Below are 23,159 nucleotides of genomic sequence, written 5' to 3'. Positions count from 1 at the left end.
ATAAATAATAGAAAAATGCTATGGAGGTCACACTATGAAACAAAGTAACTGTTAGCTCATTGACCCACAGAATAAAGGTAACATGTTAAAACACAGTTAAAAATGCTAATTGGTGAAATTATATTTTTTTCCATTCCAATGCCATTTTGAATTTTTAAAAATTTTACTAGTATATTGTACGGCATACTAAGTGTTGCCTTTAGGATGAAATAAAAGTAGGGAACCTGGAATGACAAACAGCACACGTCAAGAGACTTGTACTAATCACACTAATTAACAGCATCCTTGTCTACCTACAGCAATATTTGTTCTCTAATGTGGAGTAAAGCTTTCCCTTGGGGCTCAGGATATCTTTGGACAGCTCTTTTTCATTGCTCCATTTTATATGTTAAAAGAACCTTCATTGCCCCCCTGTTCAATCTACTTCTTTGAGACATAGGGTTTTTTCCTGTCTTGCATCTCCTTAGCTACTTTTAAAGGCATGCTGTGATTTCATGTGATCAGATACATAAATAGGGTATATGTCGCAGATGTAACGGGAGGTTAGATGACATATCACTGGTCACATGACATGAAGAGATGGATACTTAGAAGAGGCATAGGACATGGGGAGGAGTAGATGGGAGGGGAGGAGTGAGCAGGACACGCCACCTCTGATGCCAGGTAATATAACATAAAATTGATTCATGGGGTTGTAACCTGTCCCTAGCTGTATGTGAAAATGTGGTGACAGGTTCCTTTTAAGGCCTTCATCCAAAGATTCATCCTCTGCCAGGCGTATCTGCCCACAACTTTCTCCATTCACGACACATGGAATGAGGTAAAAAATCTGATTAATAAATGTTCAGCTGACAGCTATCCTATATATATATATATATATATATATATATATATATATATATATATACAGGGGCTTCAGACTATTCTGTTGGTGGCCAACCTTCCTGTAATTGAGCTAGTCTATGTAACTTGACTAGAAAAACAGATCCTTTTAAACCTATGAAATTACATACCAGATGTTATCCTGTCGTGGTATTAACTTACTGACTATATTTGTTAATGTCAATTGTTTGGGTTTTTCAGCTTGAACAAAAAATTTCAGTTTGATTTTTTTTTTAGTTCCAGTGACTTACAAGAGTGATTGGAATGGGACAAGTTAACAGACTATTGAGTCTGATGTCCAGCTATACTACAGAATAGATAGGTTCATTTTACTGCAGTATGAGTAGGTAACATAAATTACAAGTCTCATGATGAGACCATCTAAATAGCTTCAGTGGCAAGCAGTTATTCAATAATAATTTCTTTACATTTCTTTCCTAACTAATTGCCCTTCAGTTTATGTGCATAAACATATTAAGGTCCTGAGTGTTCATTAATTAAATTCTAAAACTGATGTTAGGGATTTATATGTCTGTTGCATTAATACATTGCACAAATCAGATTCTCCTGGAAAGACCTCTGTATGTGCAGCTGAATATTCTAAGTACTTAGTGAAACTTCTCAAGTTTTACAAAATTAGTAGCAGTTTCATTGCCAAGACAAATTCAATTATAATTCTGATGCTATGGAGACTGAAATCATTTTATATTCTGTATGCCACACCACAATTAAAAGTGACTTCAGTTACTAGCGAGGAGTATGACAAAACCGCAGATGTTGGAAATGTATAAAAATGTATGTGTCATGTTTTTAATGCACTCACCAGAATTGCTAAAAACTACACTTCCCTTATAGACAGAGACAGTGGGGATGTTAGGGCCCTCCGTATGGGCTTCACTATTAGAAAAGAATCAGGGTGGTCTGTGGCCTGCCTTCTTATGTTTCATGACTAAATTTATTAGGTGGTTTGTTTTACACTAAATTTGACACTTGTTTCCCAGAATGCATTTTCTTTGTACTTACACAATGTCTACATTAAGATAGCAGTAGACTAGAGGATGTGATGTCTAGAGTAATAAAGGTTAATTAGAAATATCTACAGCATTCTGATAGTATTAGAAAATATTTATTAGTTATTTACAGTACTTCTCCAACTGTAAGAAGGACCGAACTATATAAAGCAGTAATTATAAGAAAGTAGAACAGTTAAAAAGAGAACTAAAAAGAAGACAACAAAATTCATATGTTTGATATGCTCAGGGAAACTGGTGTAGAAGTCATGAAATTATCAAAATTATTTGCAAAATGCCAGTGTGGGCATGGCGGGGACATGAAGGGGGCACAAGCAGTATCAGAGTGGTGCCATAGGGGCAGGGCTACAGCACACAAGCGCCAGTGTATGATAAATCCCCCCATGCAGAATATGCAGAATATATTGCTATTTTGATCCATTATTGCTTATTCTTATTGATCAATTGCTACCATAGTTATTTAATATGAATTAAGCATGCAACATATTTCTTTTACTTTTTTCTCAATTTACTTTTCAGTTTTCTAATCTTGTTGTCTTGTGTGTGGACTAAAGGATATAAGCATTCAGTGCAAAGCTAAGTAATGACCAGTTCCTATTGGCTTCCTACATTACCATTGTTATCATGAATTAATAAAATATGATAAAGTGTACAATAGATAGAGATAACCTTTTGTTATAGTGAAGATATGCCCTTCTCCCGGACCGGAGCCCAATCTATTGACTTTCGTCTCATCGTTTTAAATCACCGATCTACAATCATATACTGTTCACATTTCATGCTTTTTTGCAAACTTCAGAATGAAAAAATTAAAATTGAGGCTTCTTCATCTTGCTTTTCATCACCATTCCAGAATTGTGTAGTACGCATTGAACAGTGCTTGCCTGGATGTCTGTGAGCTCACAATTACAAAGCATACAGGTCATCTCGACTGCTGTGCTTGTTGCACTAGTACTGATACGCTTTGTGATGAGCCAACTTGTTGACTTTCCGTATATACTCGAGTATAAGCTGAGTTTTTCACCACTAAAAATGTGCTGAAAAACCTTAACACGGCTTATACTCGAGTCTATTAAAAAAAAAAGTGTACCCCTCGGGAGGTCCTCTTCTGTCCATTGATGTTCCGGCTCCCTCTCTCTGTGCGGTGCTGTCACTCGAGCTGTGACATCAGCGGCTTACTGACATCACAGTATGTGATGTGCTGATGGCGGTGTACACACTAGAACGTCAGTTGCATGGAGAGAGGGAGCCAAGGCCGGAACATCGATGGAAGAAGAGGAACTCCCAGGGGGGGGGGGGCGTTGGAAGGTAAGTACACTTTAATTTTTTCTTATAGGCTGGGCAGGGGCTGTATACTGGGGGCTGCAGGCTGTATGCAAGGGACATGGGGCTGCAGGCCGTATACTAGGGACAGGGGGCTACAGGATGTATACTGGGGGAAAAGGGGCTGCAGGCTATATACTGGGGGCAGGGGGCTGCAGGCTGTATATTGCCCCCAAGGGACTGCAGGCTATAAACTAGGGGACAGGGGGCTGCAGGCTGTATTCTAGGGACAGGGGGCTGCTGGCTGTATACTTGGGACAGGGGCTGCAGGCTGTATACTGGGGGGCAGGGTGTGGGAGTCTGTATACTGGGGGCTGCAGATTATATATTTGGGGGGCAGGGGCTGCAGGCTGTATACTGGGGGGCATGCACTGGCTGGCAGTATATTGGGGGCAGGGGCTGCAGGCTGTATACTGGGGGCAGGGGCTTCTAGCTGTATAATGGGGGGCAGGGGCTACAAATTATATATTTGGGGGACAGGGGCTGCAGGCTGTATACTGGAGGGCATGCACTGGCTGGCTGTATAATGGGGGCAGGCTGGGTCTAATGCATTTCCTACCCTCGGCTTTATACTTAAGTCAATAGTTTTTCCATTTTTTGTGTTAAAATTAGTTACCTCGGCTTATACTCGGGTCGGCGGCTTATACTCCAGTATGTAAAGTATTTTTCCTGGTTGACTTATTGTGGATTTAGATGGATGTTGTAGATTTGTACCGTGTTAGCCATAGAGAGCAGAAGATGAGTGAAAAATTCAGGCAATACCTTATTGAGGCTAACTGAGTATATTTGATTGTGAGCTTTCGATCATATTAGTTCTCTTCGCCAGACATGATTAACATCATGTCTGACAAAGGGAACTAGTATTCTCGAAAGCTCAACATCAAATATACTCAGACTCAAAAAGTTATCCCCTGAATTCTTCACTCTTCTTTTATACTGGATAGACAAACATCATTTCATTGCAGTTTGCTAATTTTCTTGGCTAAGAGACTGCTGTAGATGACTTAGATAATTCTTTTTTTTTTCTTGAGAAATTTTCTTAATGGATTTTCCTTTATTTGAACCAGTCACCTTTTGCTTAGGTTTAAAACTTAAAACTTACTGAGCTATTAGAGAATGTGAGAACAGAATTGTAGTATACAAGAAGAATACAATTGCTCAACAACCAGCAAAATATTAACATAAGTTACATAACAAGAATCTGCAAAACTAAGTAGCTGCAAGTCAAATTTTGGTCTACTATAGTCAAGATTATTGTCTATAAGTTGATGGTACTCCCAGCTATGATCGGGAAGTAAAAGATCTTCTTACGGAGACTTTGCCGATTAAGGCTGCCTTGCAGACTTGTCGAGACTTACAGCCATTGACACTCTATTGTGGGATTCTGGGAAATGGGAAATGTGCAAATATGTTTTCCAGGATTTGACATATGCCTTTAAGAAGCCTAATAACATGATGCAGGGTTAAAGCTTAACCAGTATATATTCCAAAAGGTACATATTCCCAACTATAGACAGTGCTGTTTTGATAACTTTGCATCTCATCAGTACAGTGTAAGGAACTGATTTAGCTGAGTTAGAGGTTTTTGACTAGGTTCAGGAAGTTAGAGCTCTCCTAATGGAGACTTTGCCAATTATGGCCATTTTGCAGGTTTGTAGAGACCAACAGCCCTTGATGCTCAACTAGGAGAGTCTCTTCAGTATGCAAATAAGTTTCCTAAGATGGAATAAGGAAAACATTGCCTCTTTCGGCTATCTTGTAAGGCAGCCCCCTTAGTGTAAGTCTCCACTTCCTTGTTTAGGGGTAAATCTTTTTTATTGGAAATATTATGAATTCCAGTTCCTTGTTTAAAAACCTCTCAGTCAGCTAAACCAGTTCCCTAAACTTTACTGAGGAGATGCATAGACATTGAAACAGCGTTGTCTAATGGAATCTGTGCATTTTGGAATTGATATATGAATTTGGCTTACATTTAAAGCTGAAATGAATGGTAGGATACCCTTTTGCTCATCAGTCTAGAATAGTTGGTCCAAAGTCACAACAAAATAATCAAGAATCCAATACCATAGACCAAACAGAAGGAGTGATTGAGCTACAGAAAAAAAAAACCTTTCATGCAAGGGAATCTTGGAACAGGGAAGCTTATAGGATGATAAGTAAAATAGGTAACAGCTGAGAAAACACTAATATCTTAACTCCTGCCTTCAACCTGTATCTAGTAAGAGGATCTGGCCTCTTTGTATATGTGGGCACAGTCTGCACAAGGTCAGACCTGGTAAGACCAGGCCTGACCAGGTGGAGATTTCTGCTATAGTGTTTGTCTGTTTTCGTGCCCCTGCCCGCCTGCAAAAACTAGCATAGAGATTGGGAGATTTATAACTTAATAGAAGGATTTTGTTTATCTCACATTATGATAAGTAAACACACAACAGATTGTGATATTGATTATATGATGCAGAGGAGGTGAACCGGGGTCTTTCATTCTTATAGTATACCTAACAAAGACATTGGTTTTGTGTTGTAATGTTAGTACTGGCTGTGGCCTCCTGATAAATCATGATACAGTACTGTACAGCACCACCAGGACAGTTTTACACCAGATCCAGCCTGGCTATGATCTATATCATAGGCTGTGCCTAAACAGGCACATGCTATAGCTTTTGCAAAGGCGTGGGGCATGAACCCGATGTCGCCCACTCCACTACCAGGAGATCTCCCTTCACACCTACTTGGTGCGGAGGTGGTGAAAAGGGGGATAAACACTGGTAACTATGCCCCACGGTGGCTGAGTGGGTAAAACTTCTGCCTTGCAGTGCTGGGGTCCTAGGTTCAAGTCCCACCCAGGTCAACATCTGCAAAGAGTTTGTATATTCTCTCCGTGTTTGCATGGGTTTCCTCCAGTTTGCTCCCACATTCCAAAAACATACTGGTTGGTTGTTTAGATTATGAGCTCCATGGGGACAGGGACCAATTTGCCAAGCTTTGTCCAGCGCTGCATACTCTGTGTACACTAATATTTTCATTTCTTTTAGGATGAAAATGTAAATAATGATATCTGCATTGTATATGCAGTTCTGTTTTTTTTATGAAATTTGATATCTACGAACTAACAAAACAAGTATACTGTATGTTTTCTGTAATAAAACATTTTAAATACACTTAAAAAAAATGGAAAGAAGTTAAAGAGGGCCTGTTACCTGATTTTGCCCCTCCCTGACTAACAATGTCTGCTGATAAAGGGTTACAAGTCTTCCCTATATCACCTAAAATTAGCTGCCAGGGGCTGTATTTCAGCCATTTTTCTGATATGCAAATTAGATTTTCTGACTCATCTCTGGGAGCCTGAGAGATTAGTGAACCATGCCCCATTATTCTGACTCACAGCCCTGTGTCTCTTCAAATCCCTGCTACGCCTCCTTGTATTTAGGGACCGTCTGCTAATATTCAACTACAGAGATATAAAGCTCAATGTTGAGATGGGAAATATTGTGTCAATCTTTTTACCCAGTGCCTTGTGTTACATTCATGACATGTGACCAGTGACATCATCGCAGGTCTCTCAGCCTCCTAATGATAGCAAACTGTACACTATGTATGTGATTACATGAAGTGATAGCAGCCTCCATGGTGGATAAGGAGGTGTAGACGTCCATGGAGGCTGATGTGACTTCATGTAATCAGATACATATATGGGGAACAGTTTGCTATTATTAAGAGGCTGAATTACCTGAGATGTTGCTCTTGTCACATGACATGAACTGTGACCAGTAAGGAAGCATAAGGCATGGGGAGGAGTAGATGGGAGGGACTGGCTGAGCAGGACACGTCCCCACTGATGCCAGGTAATAAAAGATAAAAGGTGATTTCTGTGGATGTAAGCAAAACTATTCTTAGCTAAAAGAAGGGTGTCAGTCAGTGAATAGAGCTCTATCGGAACCTGTCATTGGCTGTATATGTGCAAATGTGGTGACAGGTTCCCTTTAACACTGACAACATTTTCAAGAGCTATACAAAGAAATAAAGTGATATTCTAATTATATCCTGAGTCATAAAGAATCTTATTTTTTATGGATAGAATATAGTTTCTGGACCTGTAAGGGATCTTTGGTAATAAATTGTACTTCTTTACTATAAATTACAGAGAAGGTTGCTGACCTGACTCTTCAAAGGTCTTAATTGCAAAATCTTTGACGTCTTGTTGCTTGGCAACAGGTGAGAAAATGCTAATAACACTAAACACATTTTGGCTTTTATTTAGACAGTGAAGCACTTGTATTGTTTTGTTATTTCTTTTTTTTTCATTTCATTATTGTCCTTGTAATATGAAAGAATAAAAAAATGATTCTTATATACAAAAATAATTGCAAATACAATGTGGTAAAATCTTAAAAGTTAACTACACTCATGAACCAAAAAAACCCCCAATAATAACACACCCTGATAGAGTTAATGCCAGATAGCTATACAGGCGCTCCCCTACTTAAGAATACCCGACTTACAGATGACCCCTAGTTACAAACGGCCGTCTGGATATTGGTAATTTACTGTACTTTAGCCTTAGGCTACAATAATCAGCAATAACAGTTATAAAATCTCTCAGCAATGAAGCTTTATTGATTATCCTGGTTTTTATGACAATCAAACATTTTTAAAATCCTATTGTCACAGAGACCAAAAAATATTTGTTTGGGGTTACAGTTATAAAATATACAGTTCCGACTTACATATGAATTCAACTTAAAAGACACCTGTCGTCAAGTCACTATTTCTCTCACCTCTACCTGTTGGAGCAGCTCACAAGGATTCCATCCCAGTCTTTATCTCAATTCATACATTAATCATCTTTTCTTTATTATGATGGACGCATGGAGAGAAAGTGATGTCACCCCTGTTACCCCCCTCCCCTCTCTGCCCCCTGCTCATGTCTGTGTTTAATGTATAGTAAACCATTGCTAGTGTTTGTGCTACATCTGCTGGCATGTTCTCCCTCCTTATACATGTCAGTCATGTGTAAAGGAGTATCTTATACACACACAGGCTGCATGGGGCCACCAACACAAGGAAGCACATGGAGGAGACCTTACACCATTATACCTCACATCATTATACAGGCTGTTATTCATGTGTATAGGAGTATCTCATAAACACATGTTGCAGGGGGCATTGGCCACCAGAAGAAAAAAGCACATAGAGGAGCCAGCACCAGGAGTGTCACATCATTATACAGGCTGTCAGTCATGTGTTTAGGAGTATCTCATACACACAGGCTGAAGGAGGCACCAGCACCAGGAAGCACATAAAGGAGCCAGCACCAGGATTGTCACATCATTATACAGGCTTTCAGTCATGTGTATAGGAGTTTCTCATTCACACACAGGCTGCAGGGGGCGTGGTCGTCAGAACCAGGAAGCACATAGAGGAGCCATTGCACCATTATACTTCACATCATTATACAGGCTGCCAGTCATGTGTATAGGAGAATCACATACACACAGGCTGCAGGGGGCGCCAGCACCAGGAAGTACATGGAGGATACATTACACTATTATACCTCATATCATTATACAGGCTGTCAGTCATGTGTATAGGAGTATCTCATACACTGTTAACTCATACAAGTGGTGTAACTTGAAACTGATGGGTCTCAATGCAAAGTCTGTGCCAGCCCTCAACTGTAATGTATGGTTTATAGTAATAGTCTTCTCATTTGGGCAAGTGACACCTTATGGGCCCCCTAAGCCTTCTGAACTTGGTTGTGACTGTACCCTCTCCACCCACCAAAAAGTAACGCCCCTGATTACAGCACTATTGAGGAAAAATCTAAATTACTTCATAAAAGTGACCAACAAAATGGGCAACATGTATCTTTTTTTTCTGTGGTGTATAATTGAGACTTTTGGAAGGTCTTTTTTGCGCCTTATGTATGATCATGTCTTTTTTCTTGTGATACATGTTTTGTTTTTCCTGTGTGGCTGCTGTCACACGTGGCATTTGTGTTTTTAAAAGCATTGAAGAAATAAATGCTTTTTACATTTACCATCCTTTCTCTGCAACTGGTGCAGATTTGCGACTACAAAGTCGCAAAGGTAAGCATAAAAAGTGATATACAGTATAAGTGAAAAGTTGCATGGAACATCTGAAAAATAAAGACACATATGGCAACTGCACAAGGTGCAGACAAAGGTGTACTTGAGAAACTAGGGAAAAGTTGCAGAAATAAGGAAAGTCTCTAAAATGAAAGAAAAAAACAAGCAGAGATACATGGTCCCCAAAGTGTTTTTTTTAATTCATAAAAGACAGATGCTTTACAAAAACATCAAATGCAATTCAAGCTAATAAACTTATATTAAAATGGTTTAGATACATAGCTGAATATATCTTTGGAAATTGAAATTACTTTATTGAGAACATTTTTGCAGAAAATTTCCAGTACAGCTTCCAAAAAAGATTTGCCTGGTAATACTTTGCATTAAAATTCTATATATGCTGTGAGAAAGTGAGGAGTGTAGTTTGGGAGGACCAGTATCTGTCATGCCGGTAAGTGAAGGGGTTTGGTAAAAAGCCCTGGATTTGTCTGCAGTAAGCTAAGGGTTACCTGAGGGTTAATGGCGACATGTAGTAAGGGAGCAGACATGTGGTAAGCAGGAATAGTCTGTTTAGTCTACATTGGCCTAGCTAGCATAGACACCTTTAAAAAGGTCCATACTGGCCCTGTTTATTATGGAGTAGGGGTAGGCTGGTAGTGGGACGCCTACTCCATCCAGGCTCGGTCCTCTGTGTTTGTATAGCCCACGGCCCAGGACACAGGACTAGTTAGAGCCTCATTTAGATTGTAGATTTCCTTTAAAAAAATTAATAAATGGAACACTCTTATTCATCCTTAATCAAAAAAGATAACAAGAAGAATGCATGATTATTTGGAAAATAAAGTGCACAGCAAATCGATTTTTTTTGCATTTTACAGCCATATCTGGTTGATGAAATGAAAGGATATAGAGACTGAGTTGATATCCATCGGAGCATACCAAATTGAAAACAAATAGCCTCTTTAGTTAAGGATAGAAGAATAAGCCATTCCTTTTATCTACATGGAGTGGGAAGTGGGTGGAATATTCTAGTGATAGTACAGTACATGCTATCCATGCATTTTTCTGCATGAAGTAATTACATGTAAGTGTAATTATAGAGCCTTCCTCTCAGACTAAAATGCTTACACACAAAAGTGGAATATTAATACTTTACTAGAAATGCCTCAAGCAGAAAGAAATTTCAGTGGCATAAATGTGATATAATTTAGTAATAATTTGCTTAGAACAGGGTGTTCTACTCGAATTCTGCTGTCCAGGGAATTGCATTTGTTAAAAGTTAAGTATGTTTTAATTTGCTTTTATGTTTCTTTCCGTATGTTTTTCCAACTCCCCTGGTATCTACACCAATTAGTGTATGACGCTTTATTCAATCAAAACAATATTTTTTAAAGTAGAAAACTGTATTATATTCTTTTCAGGCAGTGTTATTTCTGAGTGAGTGTAATAGCAGATTCAAACTAACTTTTAGGAAACATGTGGCAATGCTGCCCACATTATAGAGCCGGATCTATGGTTGTTACTTGCCTCAGGATCGCATATGACATTGGTTCTGAAAGCAATATCCGTTTTTTCTTCGTGGTAAATGATTCTACTTCCCAGATGTCAGCTGTTCTGTTTGTTTCTTGTTTTGTTTTTTTCATGGATAAATAGAACAATAAGGCCTACATCTAAAGCCCATGCACCAGTTTTTTGTCCGACTTTGCACATTCTTCTCAGTGCAAACTGCTTGCACATGTAGCTACAAAGTGCTGCACCATACCCGACGCAACACAAAATTTGTTTCATGAAGAACATCCGTCACACTTCATTGTCATCTGTCAGACCATGCACACTTCACAGGCATACTGCACCTATTGCAGATCGCATTGATTTTTGATTCATGTGGGCCTGTTTGATTTTTAATCCAGGAAATGCAGTTGTGAATTACAATATAGGTTGGTCTTTACTTGGTAAAAAACACATGGGTTGTAAAAAGTCCACACCCCAAACACGCACTACCTTGATAAGTAGGAGTCCTCACAGTAGAAAGAAGCCATCAACATAAAACAGTGCTTGTATCTGATAAATCTGTAGATCACAGACTGTCATGTGAAACAGGGGTATTCCCATCTTAACTGTTTATGGCATATGTCATAAAAATCTAAGTCCGGTTCAAAAAATCTGGTCAGCATATTGGACTGCATTATTGTGGTGAAATATTCCAATTAAATGGCATCTTTATTTTCACTGAATTCTTTAAAGACATCTATTATCAGTTTACTGAGGGTAAATGTATCCTATTAAGAAATTCCCAAGGAACAATGTTCCTCAGGACTTCTTTTATTAAAACACTATACGCCTCGATTGTGGCAATATAGACTTATAAAAAAATATGCTAATTACGCTCCTGCTATTTCATCAGAGTACCTCAGAACACCTTGTTCAAAAATGTATTCCCTTTCCCCTGTTGCGCTAGCAGTCCTGCTCGGTCCCACCCGTCACCTACTATCTGCACTCTGGAGGGGCAGGACCAGACGAGATTGGTAGCGCAATGGAGGGAGTGAATAAATTGGACAAGGTGCTCTGAGGCGCTCCAAGCCATAGGCTGGCGCCACACAGGGCGCTTTGTCTGCGCTTGCAAACGCAAACGCAGACAAAGTCGCGCCCACCGGGGCGGGCCTCGGCCCAATCGCATCGGCGTTTCGTTTGCAAGCGCAGACAAAGCACCCTGTGTGACGCCGGCCAAAGCCAGAGCACCCCAGGCTATTTAAAATAATTTTCAAATTCTATATTGCCTCAATTGCTGCGTATACAGTTATAATATTAGGACACATCAATTAAACTGATGATAGATGTCCTTTACAATGATGTACCCAAAAACAATGGTTAAACTTGGACACAAGAGTTAAGCAGTTTGATATAATAAGTGCTTCTGGAAGAAGTATTTCCCGTAAATGGATAAAAATATGAAAACTATGGCAATAAGAAAGAATGGTTGGTGATTATTATTATGAGAGGTTTTTGTTTCTTTTCTTTCTTCTTTTCTCTCTGTGGAAGGCCAGGGAGGGATGGGGGAAGGGTATAGGGAATTAATAACCTGTATCAAGTGCTAAATAATATGATCTTCCTGGTCAGACAATAAGGTATGGAAGATGTGAAAACTTGTAAATTTGTCTTGATTTTAATGTACTTACATGTTTTGTATTGTATTTGATGATGTAATAAATGATTTTGACGATCTATTTATTTAAAAAAAAAGTTAGTTAGCATTTTGCATTACTATTAGTAAGAAATGAGTAAAACCAGAATTAGAACCAGAAATTGGTTTAAAACATAGGAAATATGCAAGTCTTTCTGTGCTTTACTTTTTCTATGTATATTTGCCTTTTCTCATTGTGTCATACAAATACTGATGAAATATGTTACAGTCCATGTAAAAGTGTTTTTTAACAGAAGTTTTTTTCCATTGTAATATTTTTTTTATAAAGCTTTGGAATCAGCTGAGTAGAAAGCTGCTTTCTTTTGAATAGCAGTAGATTTCTATAAATCAAAGTTTTTCCCCAGTCTATTCCTTGTTGTACAGGGATATGAATAATGAGATACCATTAGTGAGTCTTCTGTTCTTTCAATGTACATGGGATGTTTTACAATTTCCTGGCTAATTTACTGCTGTTACTCTAGTGTAATTTTGCAACCCAACCATCTCTGGTAAAATATATCACTGTTCCAAGTCTCAATCTGGATATAATAGTACTCAGTGTAGTTTATAGCATCAATATGCACTATACACGGGGGTACGACCCTTCCCAGAGTGATATATTTGAACAACTTTGATTGTCAAATCTTTGGATGTGATGCAAACTTCTCTCTCCAAATTTCCTTGTTTGGGATTGACCAGTTGCGGTTGTGGTCCAAGAGTACTGCTGAGATCTGTAGATTTACTTATAGGTTAGTTTTTAGAAGAAAATGTATTCATTTTTAATCATCTTCTGACATACAATATTCTACGCACTCTACTATTTACTCCGTCTCCTACTTTTACCCCCACTAAGCTAGCAGCCTCCTCTGTTCAGCGATGAAATATCCTTTTTAGCATTGTCTCTATTATGTCCAATTTCCCATGTTTGCCTTTAAAAAATCTCCCTCAGTCATGTAAAAAATTAACATCTTTTGCCAGAGATGAGTGATGAGTGAGGCTCAGAGGATGGAAGATTTTATCTTTCAAACCACATCAGGCAATTAATTGTTAGGAATGCAAAATGAAGAGTAAGATCAAATTATCACCCTTTTCTTTGACTGATTGTATCTCCAGTTCTGCAAACCTGAAAGAAAAACATATTGGGGGCATTCATTATTGGCTTTTCTGCAGTTCTTTGTGTTTTTATTACCTTGCTGCGCCCTGTACGCCATTTTTGAAGTGCTGGTACCACACCTTTTATGATATATTTAATTATTTACTTATTATTTTTGGTCTCTCAATTTGGGTGCAGCTTGGCAATCCCAGCACTTTTCTTGAGCTTCTAGGTTCCTGACTATAGATGAGCGAGTATACTCATCCGAGTATACTGCTCGGTCGAGTATTAGCATACTCGGACCGGCTCGTTACTCGGATGAGTATTTCCCCTGCTTGCGATCGAGCATGAAATTAAGTGAAGAACAGTGTTTTTATTGTTTAATAAAATATTACAGATGTTTCCTGATGTTTTGCTTGTAACAACACATTGAAATAACACTATTCTTCACTTTGCAGTTGTGTGCGCGTGTCTCACGCTAGGCACGGAGATGTTCAGAACATCTGGAATGTGAAGAATATTGTTCTTTCAATGTGTTCTGCACTTAAATGGTCCTGTATTCACTGTTTTCAATGTTTTAATTCTATTCTTCAGTTTGCAGATGCGCGCGCGTGTCTTCCGATAGGTTCGGAGATACGCAAGCACATCCGCAAAGTGAAGAATAGAATGAAAACATTAAAAACAGTGAATACAGAACCATTTAAGTGCAGAACACATTGAAAGAACAATATTCTTCAGATTCCAGATGTTCTGAACATCTCCGTGCCTAGCGTGAGACACGCACGAACACCTGCAAAGTGAAGAATAGTGTTATTTCAATGTGTTCTAACAAGCAAAACACCTGGAAACATCTGGAATATTTAATTAAGCACTGTTCTTTTACTGTTCTGTTTTAGCAAAAAAATGCTCGGGTCTCCCATTGACTTCAATGGGGCTTGTTATTCGAGACGAGCACTCGAGCATCTGGAAAAGTTTGTCTCGAATAACGAGCACCCAAGTATTTTAGTGCTCGCTCATCTCTATTCCTGACACTTTTTTGGCACCAATTTTTGGTGCACAAATAGATGATCTAAAAGCTGGTCTACTAAATTCTATTTCAACTTCATGAATGTGGAGACAATTTATAACCCTATATATGCATCAATTCATTAAGCCCTTGCGCTAAAACCTAACATCCCAGTGTAAATTACTGCATAATTTGTGAATCAAAAACACAGACCTTGTGCCAAAATTGATGAACGCCTCCATCTTGTTTAATATGGTGCCATGAACCATGATTTAAGCTGCTAAAGAACCCAAGCTAGGCATCTACATTAATTCTTACCCTACAACCTACTAAAGGGGTGGCATCATTTTACATCCCCATATATTGGTCTTTAAAGTACTTAGAACCAAGCATTGAAAAGAGAATCATCTCTTTAGTAGGTTAATGGGTGAGATTTAACATAAAATAGGGAATTCTAGAAGGGATGTTTTATACCCTGCTTAAGGGTGCTTCCGGTTTAGTGGGGTAAAACTGGGTAACAGTTTCCATTTAAAGTGCCATTTTAGATTTCCAGTTTCAAAGTAATTAACAATGTTTCAGAAATCTTTTACACAATGCTTAACAATGCTCAAATAAGAGTAAGTAACATGCATGTGTTATTGTTGTTCTTTTAGTATGCCCAAGCCTCAGAATTTATGGACTGAACAGTAGACAAGGTTATACAGACAATATAGATGCATCAGGTGAGTAACATTTTATGATTGAAATGCTATGCATATATTCGACTTGAGTTAAATTTTCACACACATTTTCATATAGCAATCTCCATTAACCTGGATTTTCTACACTGTGTTCCACATTATTATGCAAATAATATTTTCTCATGTTTTCCAAAATTACCTACATGAATTGCAGTCATTGTAACTTTCCAGTCATCAACTATTCAAGTATAATTGAAATGTTTTTGAACAAACTGCCTATGATAACAGTATATTTAAAAAAAAATTAACACTCAAAATACATGGTCTAAATTATTATGCACAGCAGAGTTTTCAACCTTTTCATTTTTATTAAGAACAAATGGTTATTTGTGACATTATAAGCATTAGCAGGTTATTACAAACTGAAATCAAAAATTTACTCTAGGTGATGTTATATTTGCACATAGGACCCCTTTTTCGAAAGGAGCTTCTAAACTCCCTCGTCCATTGAATTTGTAATTTTTTGGATGGTTTCAATTGTTTTACATGAGGACAGAATACCCTCCCAGAGCTGTTGCTTAGATGTGAACAGCCTCCCGCCATCATAGACACTCCATTTGATAATCCTCCAGAGGTTCTCAATGGGGTTGAGGTCAGGGGAGCTTAGGGGCCACACCATAAGTTTGTCCCCTTTTATGGCCATAGCAGCCAGATGCAGATGTGTTATTTGCAGCATGAGAGAGTGAATTATCATGCATGAAAATTATCTTGCTGGGGAATGCACGGTTATTCTTCTTGAACCATGACAGGAAGTGCTGTTAGAGAAACTGCACATACATTATGGAGTTCACCTTTAAGCCTTCAGGGATCCTTTAAGGGCCTACAATCTCAATGCCCATGAATCCAGCCCAAACCATTACTCCACCTCCTCCATGTTGGCGCCGTAGTCGGGTTTGCATGGGGTGTCCATTAACCAGCCATGCTCCACTCCATCCATCTGGACCATTGAGTATTCACGTCACTCATCAGTGAACAAAACAGTTTTGAAGTCACTCTTCGTGTATTGTTTGGCCTAATGGAGCCATTTCTGCTTGTGTGCAGTGGATAGAGTAGGTTGACAGGATGGCTTATGCACAGCTGCAAACCTCTGAAGGACCCTGCATCTTGTTGTTTGGGGTACGTTGGAGGCACCAGCAGCTTCAAAAACTTGTCTGCTGCTATGACAAGGCATTTTTGCAGCTGCTCTTTTAACCTGACATAATTGCCAGTTGAAAAGAGCCCTTAATTTTCCCTTATCAGCACTCAAACGTGTCTGCTGTGAATCAGCTACATACTTCCTGATTGTGCAATGATCGCGATGAAGTGTCTTGGCAATGTTGATTGTAGTCATGCCTTGACCTAAACGTCCACAATTTGTTGCTTCTCAGCAGCCGACACATTCTTTTTCTTTCCCCTTCTTAAGTAGTCTTGCCTCTAATTGGACACACTTGCCAAACAGGTGTCTGCAATTGCTTTCAGTGACATAAACAAACAAGATTCTTACCTTATCACTCTTCCTAACACTTTTTGCATAAAAATTTGGATAACAGTGTAGACAACCTGACATGTTGTTTTCATCCTGCCCCAAGTTTAAATCTTTTCTTATGTGAGTGTTTTCCTATCAATGATGTATTGATTAGTTGACCTTTAGCTCAACCACCTGAACCAAACCTTAACAGGTCTGCTCATCCCTAATAGTGGTGGGAATTCTGTGGATCTATGATGCTGCCTTCACTAGGTCTAAGCTTTGGCGAGACTGAATAGCATTATAGAATAAATTGAACAAGATTCAAAGAGCCAGGTGATGGGATGGAACCATATCCAATAAACCAAACCAGAGTGGATGGAGTGAAAAAAGTTGTTTTAAAATGAGGATTTGAGCCAATCTGGCCACTAGCTCCACAATGCTGCACTATGTAATCTCAAGATATGGTGATAGTTGATTTTGCTCTTCATAAATTATTTTATGATTCCTTTTTAAGGCTAGTTCTAGCCAGGGCCACATCTGCCATGAGGTGAGCTGAAAATCTCGCCTCAGGGGGCAGATCGCAGAGCCCTTTGGGAAGCGGCATACAGCCCTGAGCATTTTTGTCACATTACTAGTACACCACTGCACTTGTACAACTTACCTCTCCACCTTAAAGTGCCGCCTGCGACCCACCCGCACTTCCCATTGGCTGCAGAAGCATGTGAGTCTGTACATAGTCGTGGCTGCTCGAGGATGACAGTGAGAGCAGCAGTGTTCTGACTCATCTGCCGGCTCCGTACTACTTGTCTGAGGTAAGACACAGGGATTTAAAAAAACAGATCTGGAGGGGAGATTACAGGTCCAAGAGGGAGAATTAAACAATTATTTGTGTATCTTCAAGATATACATATAATTGATTATGAGAACAGTCAGAGTCAGGACCTGGGGAGAGACAGGTCAAAGATCCAGACCCATGTCCTCTTGCTGTGCACTGTGCTCTGCTCTCAGTGCTTGTTCCAATGATCTGCATTACTTTGTGAGTAAACAATTTAGGCTTCGCCTGGACTCACATGGGATTGAAAACATTTATAAGAACACTGCTTACCTGGTTCAGCATGGTAGGTCAAGGACCATGTAGGATGGTGTATATGGAGATAAGTGGGTGAATATGAGTGTATACATTTGATCTTTGTGTGTATTACATGAGTGTGCTAATATATATATATATATATATATATATATACTTTATATACTTAAAGCATGTTTATACAGGCAGTCCCCGGGTTACATACAAGATAGGGTCTGTAGGTTTGTTCTTAAGTAGAATTTGTATGTAAGTCGGAACTGTATATTTTATCATTGTAATCCCAGCCAGAACTTTTTTGGTCTCTGTGACAATTGGATTTTAAAAATGTTGGGTTGTCATAAGAATCAGGAATAGAAATAAAGATTCATTACAGACACATTTGATAACTGTTACAGCTGATCATTGCAGTTTAGGACTAAAGTACAATACATTACCAATATCCAGAGGTCCGTTTGTAACTTGGGGTCGTATGTAAGTCGAGTGTTCTTAAGTAGGGGACCGCCTGTACTCATAGGTGTGTATTATATAGGTGTAATTATAAAGATTTGTTTATCAGTTATGTACCTCCATTACAGATTTTATTATAAGTGACAGACAATAGTGAAGAAATATAGTGCTATGATTTTGTTTTAAGTTGACAGACAACATGACATGAGTAGGAATTTATGGGTACCAATATTTTAATGTTTAATATATATGGTATATGCATAGCTTATATACAGTATGTCTAAAAGTCTGTGTAGCATGTATATGCTGTGTGTTTAATTGTATCATATACAGTATATGGTATGTGTAGACTATATACGATGAGTGTGTGCAATCCAACCCGAAGGGGAAGAGGCTTGGCCCAATCGCATATGCATTTCAAGTGAAACACATGCGTCAGTAACGAGCACCATGTGTTTTGCATTTTAACAATGCAAAACATGTGATGCTCCTTACCAATTGTATGTCTTTCAACTGAAACGCATATGCAATCGGTTGGATTGCATTTAGAAATGTAGTTCAACCAGAATGTGTGAACATTACCTTTGTTCTTCAGTAGCCAAAGATGTGTCTTGTACAAGCCTGCTTGGACTTCTTACTTATGATGGGAGGGGGGCGCAATTTAAATTTTTGCCTCCGGCACCAAAAAGGCAAGAATCAGCCCTGGTTCTAGCTAATAACTTTACAAATATATGTTGTTTTGCTTGTTTATTTTATTGAAAATTTGACCCTCAGTCAATGTTCTTAAAGTATCAAAGATTGAATCTCCCTGTTGAACACTGCTTACTGGATGACTCTCATCTGGATTATGAATATTCTGTTATATATGGCTTACAAACAGCGGATCTTTTGTTAGTACAGATTATTGGGTTTTTTTTCAGAATAATTGGAAATATTTTGGACCATGTCATTAAGTACTTTTATGCCCAATGCTTTGCATCCCTAATGACATAATTGCTCTTTCTACAGGATATGACCTCGCTGAGCAGTTTTCTCTGAGAAAGACATCCTGTGGAGGTGAAAAGACATGTTTTAAGCTAGGAAGCACTCCTCTGATCAAAGACACACAGTACGTTATGAATATGTATTTCTAATAAGCTTGAGGAAATCTAAATGAAATGCTTATTATTTGGAATATGCTTTTCAATGTCAGAATGTCATGGGAATGGCTTTATTTTAAAGCATAGAAGCACAATGTAGTTTTGACTTGCTTTGTATAGCATCAGTTGCACATAGATATAAGTTATATATTATATAAAATAATTAAATTTAAGAGCAGAGAGCAGAAGGTCTAACAAGGATGAGAGTTTATGTTGTAGCAATTAGCACCAGAATTCAAAGAAGACGTATAGATAATTTCTACATTTCTCATAAAGTGTGTAGGATTTATCCCATTAATACTGAGTATTATGTTATGCTTTTAAAACATCAAGCAATGCAATTGTGTCCCTGTGCTGGTTACTTCCATCATCGGGTTTTATTGGGGCTCTCCTCTTGTTTCATATCTTGCTTGTGATTGGATGTAGGAAACAGGTCCCAAATCTTAGTACAAAATTGATTAATCCTCCGCCTTTACGTTCATCCACTCCACATTTAGGAAAAAAAGATGCAGTACCTTTCCAACCAGAGATTTTTGGTACTCACGGGGACAGTCCTTAGTCCATACCCAATGTCCTCAGCGTTGCATTCCTAGGGCATGGAAAATCCTCATACAGGGTACGGTAGCTCGGCACGGCTTCCCTCCTGGGGATTCTCAAGGTAGCTCGTAGCTTCTGTGCTACTCCTAATTGTTCCCACCTGGGAACTTGTTCCTCCACTACTTGTTCCACTTTCTTCATTCCTTCTTCTAATTACTATTCGATTTGGGAAGAGAAAGGAAAAAAAACGATGGTGCAGTACTTTTTTGATCGTTAAAATTGTTTTAATGGTAATACTCACAAGAGTGAAGATTAAAAAGGCCTTATGGATAAAACAAACACGCTCGGGTGGGAACAATTAGGAGTATCACAGAAGCTACGAGCTACCTTGAAAATCCCCAGGAGGGACGCCATGCCGAGCTACCGTACCCAGTATGAGGATTTTTCATGCCCTAGGCATGCAACGCTGAGGACATTGGGTATGGACTAAGGACTGTCCCTGTGAGTACCAACAATCTCTGCTTGGAAAGGTACTGCATCTTTTTTTCCTAAATGTGGAGTGGATGAACATAGAGGCGGAGGATTAATCAATTTTGTACTAACATTTACTGGTTATTTTTTTTGATCTTTTTAACCTGTATCCTCCTTGCGCCGTTTTTTTCCATCCTTTTTGCGAGTAAGGGTAAACTGAATATCGTTCTTCTATTTGTTATTAATAAGGTCCCAAATCTGTAAACTCGTCTTACATAAATACAGTATGAAAAGTATATATTAAAGAAAAAAGATAATGAGGAAAATAAGTTTGATATAATATACAGCAACATAGTATGTACTCAAACCTATTTAAGCTCTACTCTATGATTCACACCACCAACAGAAATCATGATTGGGTGACAAACCATGACTATATAGTGCTGCCTTGTAGTATGCCATATTGGTGTGCTATATATATTACAGTATTATAGGCTTTATATAGAAATATTATGTTACCCTTATAATACAACTTGTTGTTTTTGTACCATACTGTCATGGTTTGTAAGGATGAACCATTTGTGAGACTATGGGCAGAGTCTGTGGACTCCCTGGATCACCACGGGGGATAACGATGCTAGCTGCAACCCGGGAGCGGAGTCTAAGTGGATTCCTGGTCTTCGCCAGAGCCCACCGCAAAGCAGGATGGTCTTGCTGTGGCGGGGAGCCACCAGGTTGCTCCACGGGTGCGACTAGTCCCGTGGTGGCAGCCAAGGTAAAGACACGGGTAGGCAGGACCCCGGGAAGGCAGGACTCCGGGAAGGCAGGACCCCGGGAAGGCAGGACCTCGGGATGGCAGGACCTCGGGGCGATGGCTGGCAGGACCTCAGAAGGACGGCTGGCAGGACCTCGGCAGGACGGCTGGCAGGACCTTGGAAGGACGGCTGGGGGGACCTTGGATGGACGGCTGGCAGGACCTCGGAAGGCCACTGGGATACAGGACCACCACAGGATAACCAGACTGTCACAGGATTACAGGACCGCCACAGGATTACGGGACCGCCACAGGATTACAGGACCACCACAGGATTTCAGGACCACCACAGGATTGAAACACGGGAACACCAGAGGAACACGGGAACACCGCAGGAACACGGGAACACGGAGGCGTCTGGAAACGCTCAGGAAACTCGGAGGCGTCTGGAAATGCTCAGGAGGTTTTCTCTTCAGCAGAATGACCTGAAGATCTGGCAGTGGATGCTGGGAGTCGCCGGCCTATATAGGAACCTGGAAATGCCAACGCCAATAAGGAGGACGCTGGCCCTTTAAATTCCTGGGCCTACACACCGGGACCCGAGCAGAGCCAGGAGCCTGGAGGAGTACAGGTGGGGGGAGTAGTGCAGCACATACAGCGGAGAACGGGTGCACCCGCGATCCGCGATCAAAATCAATATATATTTGTTATCCATGGCCTCCTTAGTTCTAAAATCAAATTGAAAAAGCCTGAAGGGCTTTTTGACATGTTACCTTTATGCTGCGGCTTCACAAGTTGTTAGTGTCTCACATACTGGGGTGGGGGGGAGTAGTGCTCCTTGCACGCTGTAACAGCCTGTGAATGGAGGGGTTCTAGCATTATTTAATTTTATTGATTTTAGAAGGAAGGAGGCCATGGATAACAAAATAAGATTACCATTGTTGCAGTTCCTGGATCAATGAGTTAACCTGCTTCCACACTTGCATTGCAGATCACGTCAGAGTCTGATCAGGGTGCGATCAGGGTTTGGTCAGTGAAAAACTGTCATTTTGCATCAGAGTGCAATCAGTTTTCAGTCAGAGTTTGTTCAGTGTCTCAGTTTTTCACGCACATTTTCAATGCAATTTCAATGCATTTTTCACATGCAGATAACGCGCGTGAAAAGGACTAAGCTCTATCTTTTCTATGGCAATTGATGCGTGAAAAACGCATTGCACTTGCATTGCACTTGCATGTGTCTCAGAGTGCAATGCGTTTTTGATGCATCTCCATAGACTTGTATGGTGCGTTTTTCACGCGCGTGACTTGCAAAAGTAGAGCATGCCGAGATTTAAACACGCGTTAAAAAAACATGTGTGTGCGCGTGAAAATAAATGCAAGTCTGAAAAAGCCCATTGATTACAATGGGTCAGAGTGCAATACAAGTTCTGTGCGTCAAAAGCATGCGCAGAACATGCACGTGAAAAACGCAAGTGTGGAAGGGTCTAAGTGTCCATGGTTATTATTTTTTTAGTATAGGGTGTTTCCTTTCTGTTTTCTGCACATTATTATAGGGGCTCCAATCTTGTCTGAGCTCTAGTAACCACATTTAGATACCGTACTTTAAATGCAGTCATTTTCCTGAGGTCTATGGAGAGTTTTCTAGACATCTAGACCTATAGGTATAGATATGCTGTGACATCATCTACGATCTATAATGTAACAGAGGCGACTGATCTATAGGAAAACCCAACAGAATAAGTGTCATTCATTTATTAGGCCAAGTCTCCATAGTAAAAAGCAGAATATTGTTCTTTCACATATGCTTATTGATATTGAAAAATAAAAATAAAATCATCGTAAATTTGAAAAGAAAAATATACTTCATGTAAAAACTTGATTGTAAAATAGCAATTTTTCTAGTGACATCTACTTTTTCTGTTAATGATACTCGAT

General features: G+C 39.4%; 1 protein-coding gene across 4 annotated transcripts in view; it reads left to right on the top strand.

The window, feature by feature from the left end:
* Nucleotides 1-23,159, top strand: part of COL19A1 (collagen type XIX alpha 1 chain) — a 553,058-nt gene that overhangs the window by 51,272 nt on the left and 478,627 nt on the right. For all 4 annotated transcript variants that reach the window (XM_072142184.1, XM_072142183.1, XM_072142182.1 and 1 more), the window contains exons 3-4: nucleotides 15,256-15,324; nucleotides 19,332-19,431. In XM_072142184.1, the coding sequence (XP_071998285.1) occupies nucleotides 15,256-15,324; nucleotides 19,332-19,431 (169 nt within the window). The remainder of the gene's footprint in view (nucleotides 1-15,255; nucleotides 15,325-19,331; nucleotides 19,432-23,159) is intronic.

Source organism: Engystomops pustulosus, chromosome 3 (assembly GCF_040894005.1).
Source record: "Engystomops pustulosus chromosome 3, aEngPut4.maternal, whole genome shotgun sequence".
Classification (NCBI taxonomy): domain Eukaryota; kingdom Metazoa; phylum Chordata; class Amphibia; order Anura; family Leptodactylidae; genus Engystomops; species Engystomops pustulosus.
The sequence above is the reverse complement of the archived record's forward strand: the minus strand, read 5'-3'. Positions and strand labels throughout refer to the sequence as shown.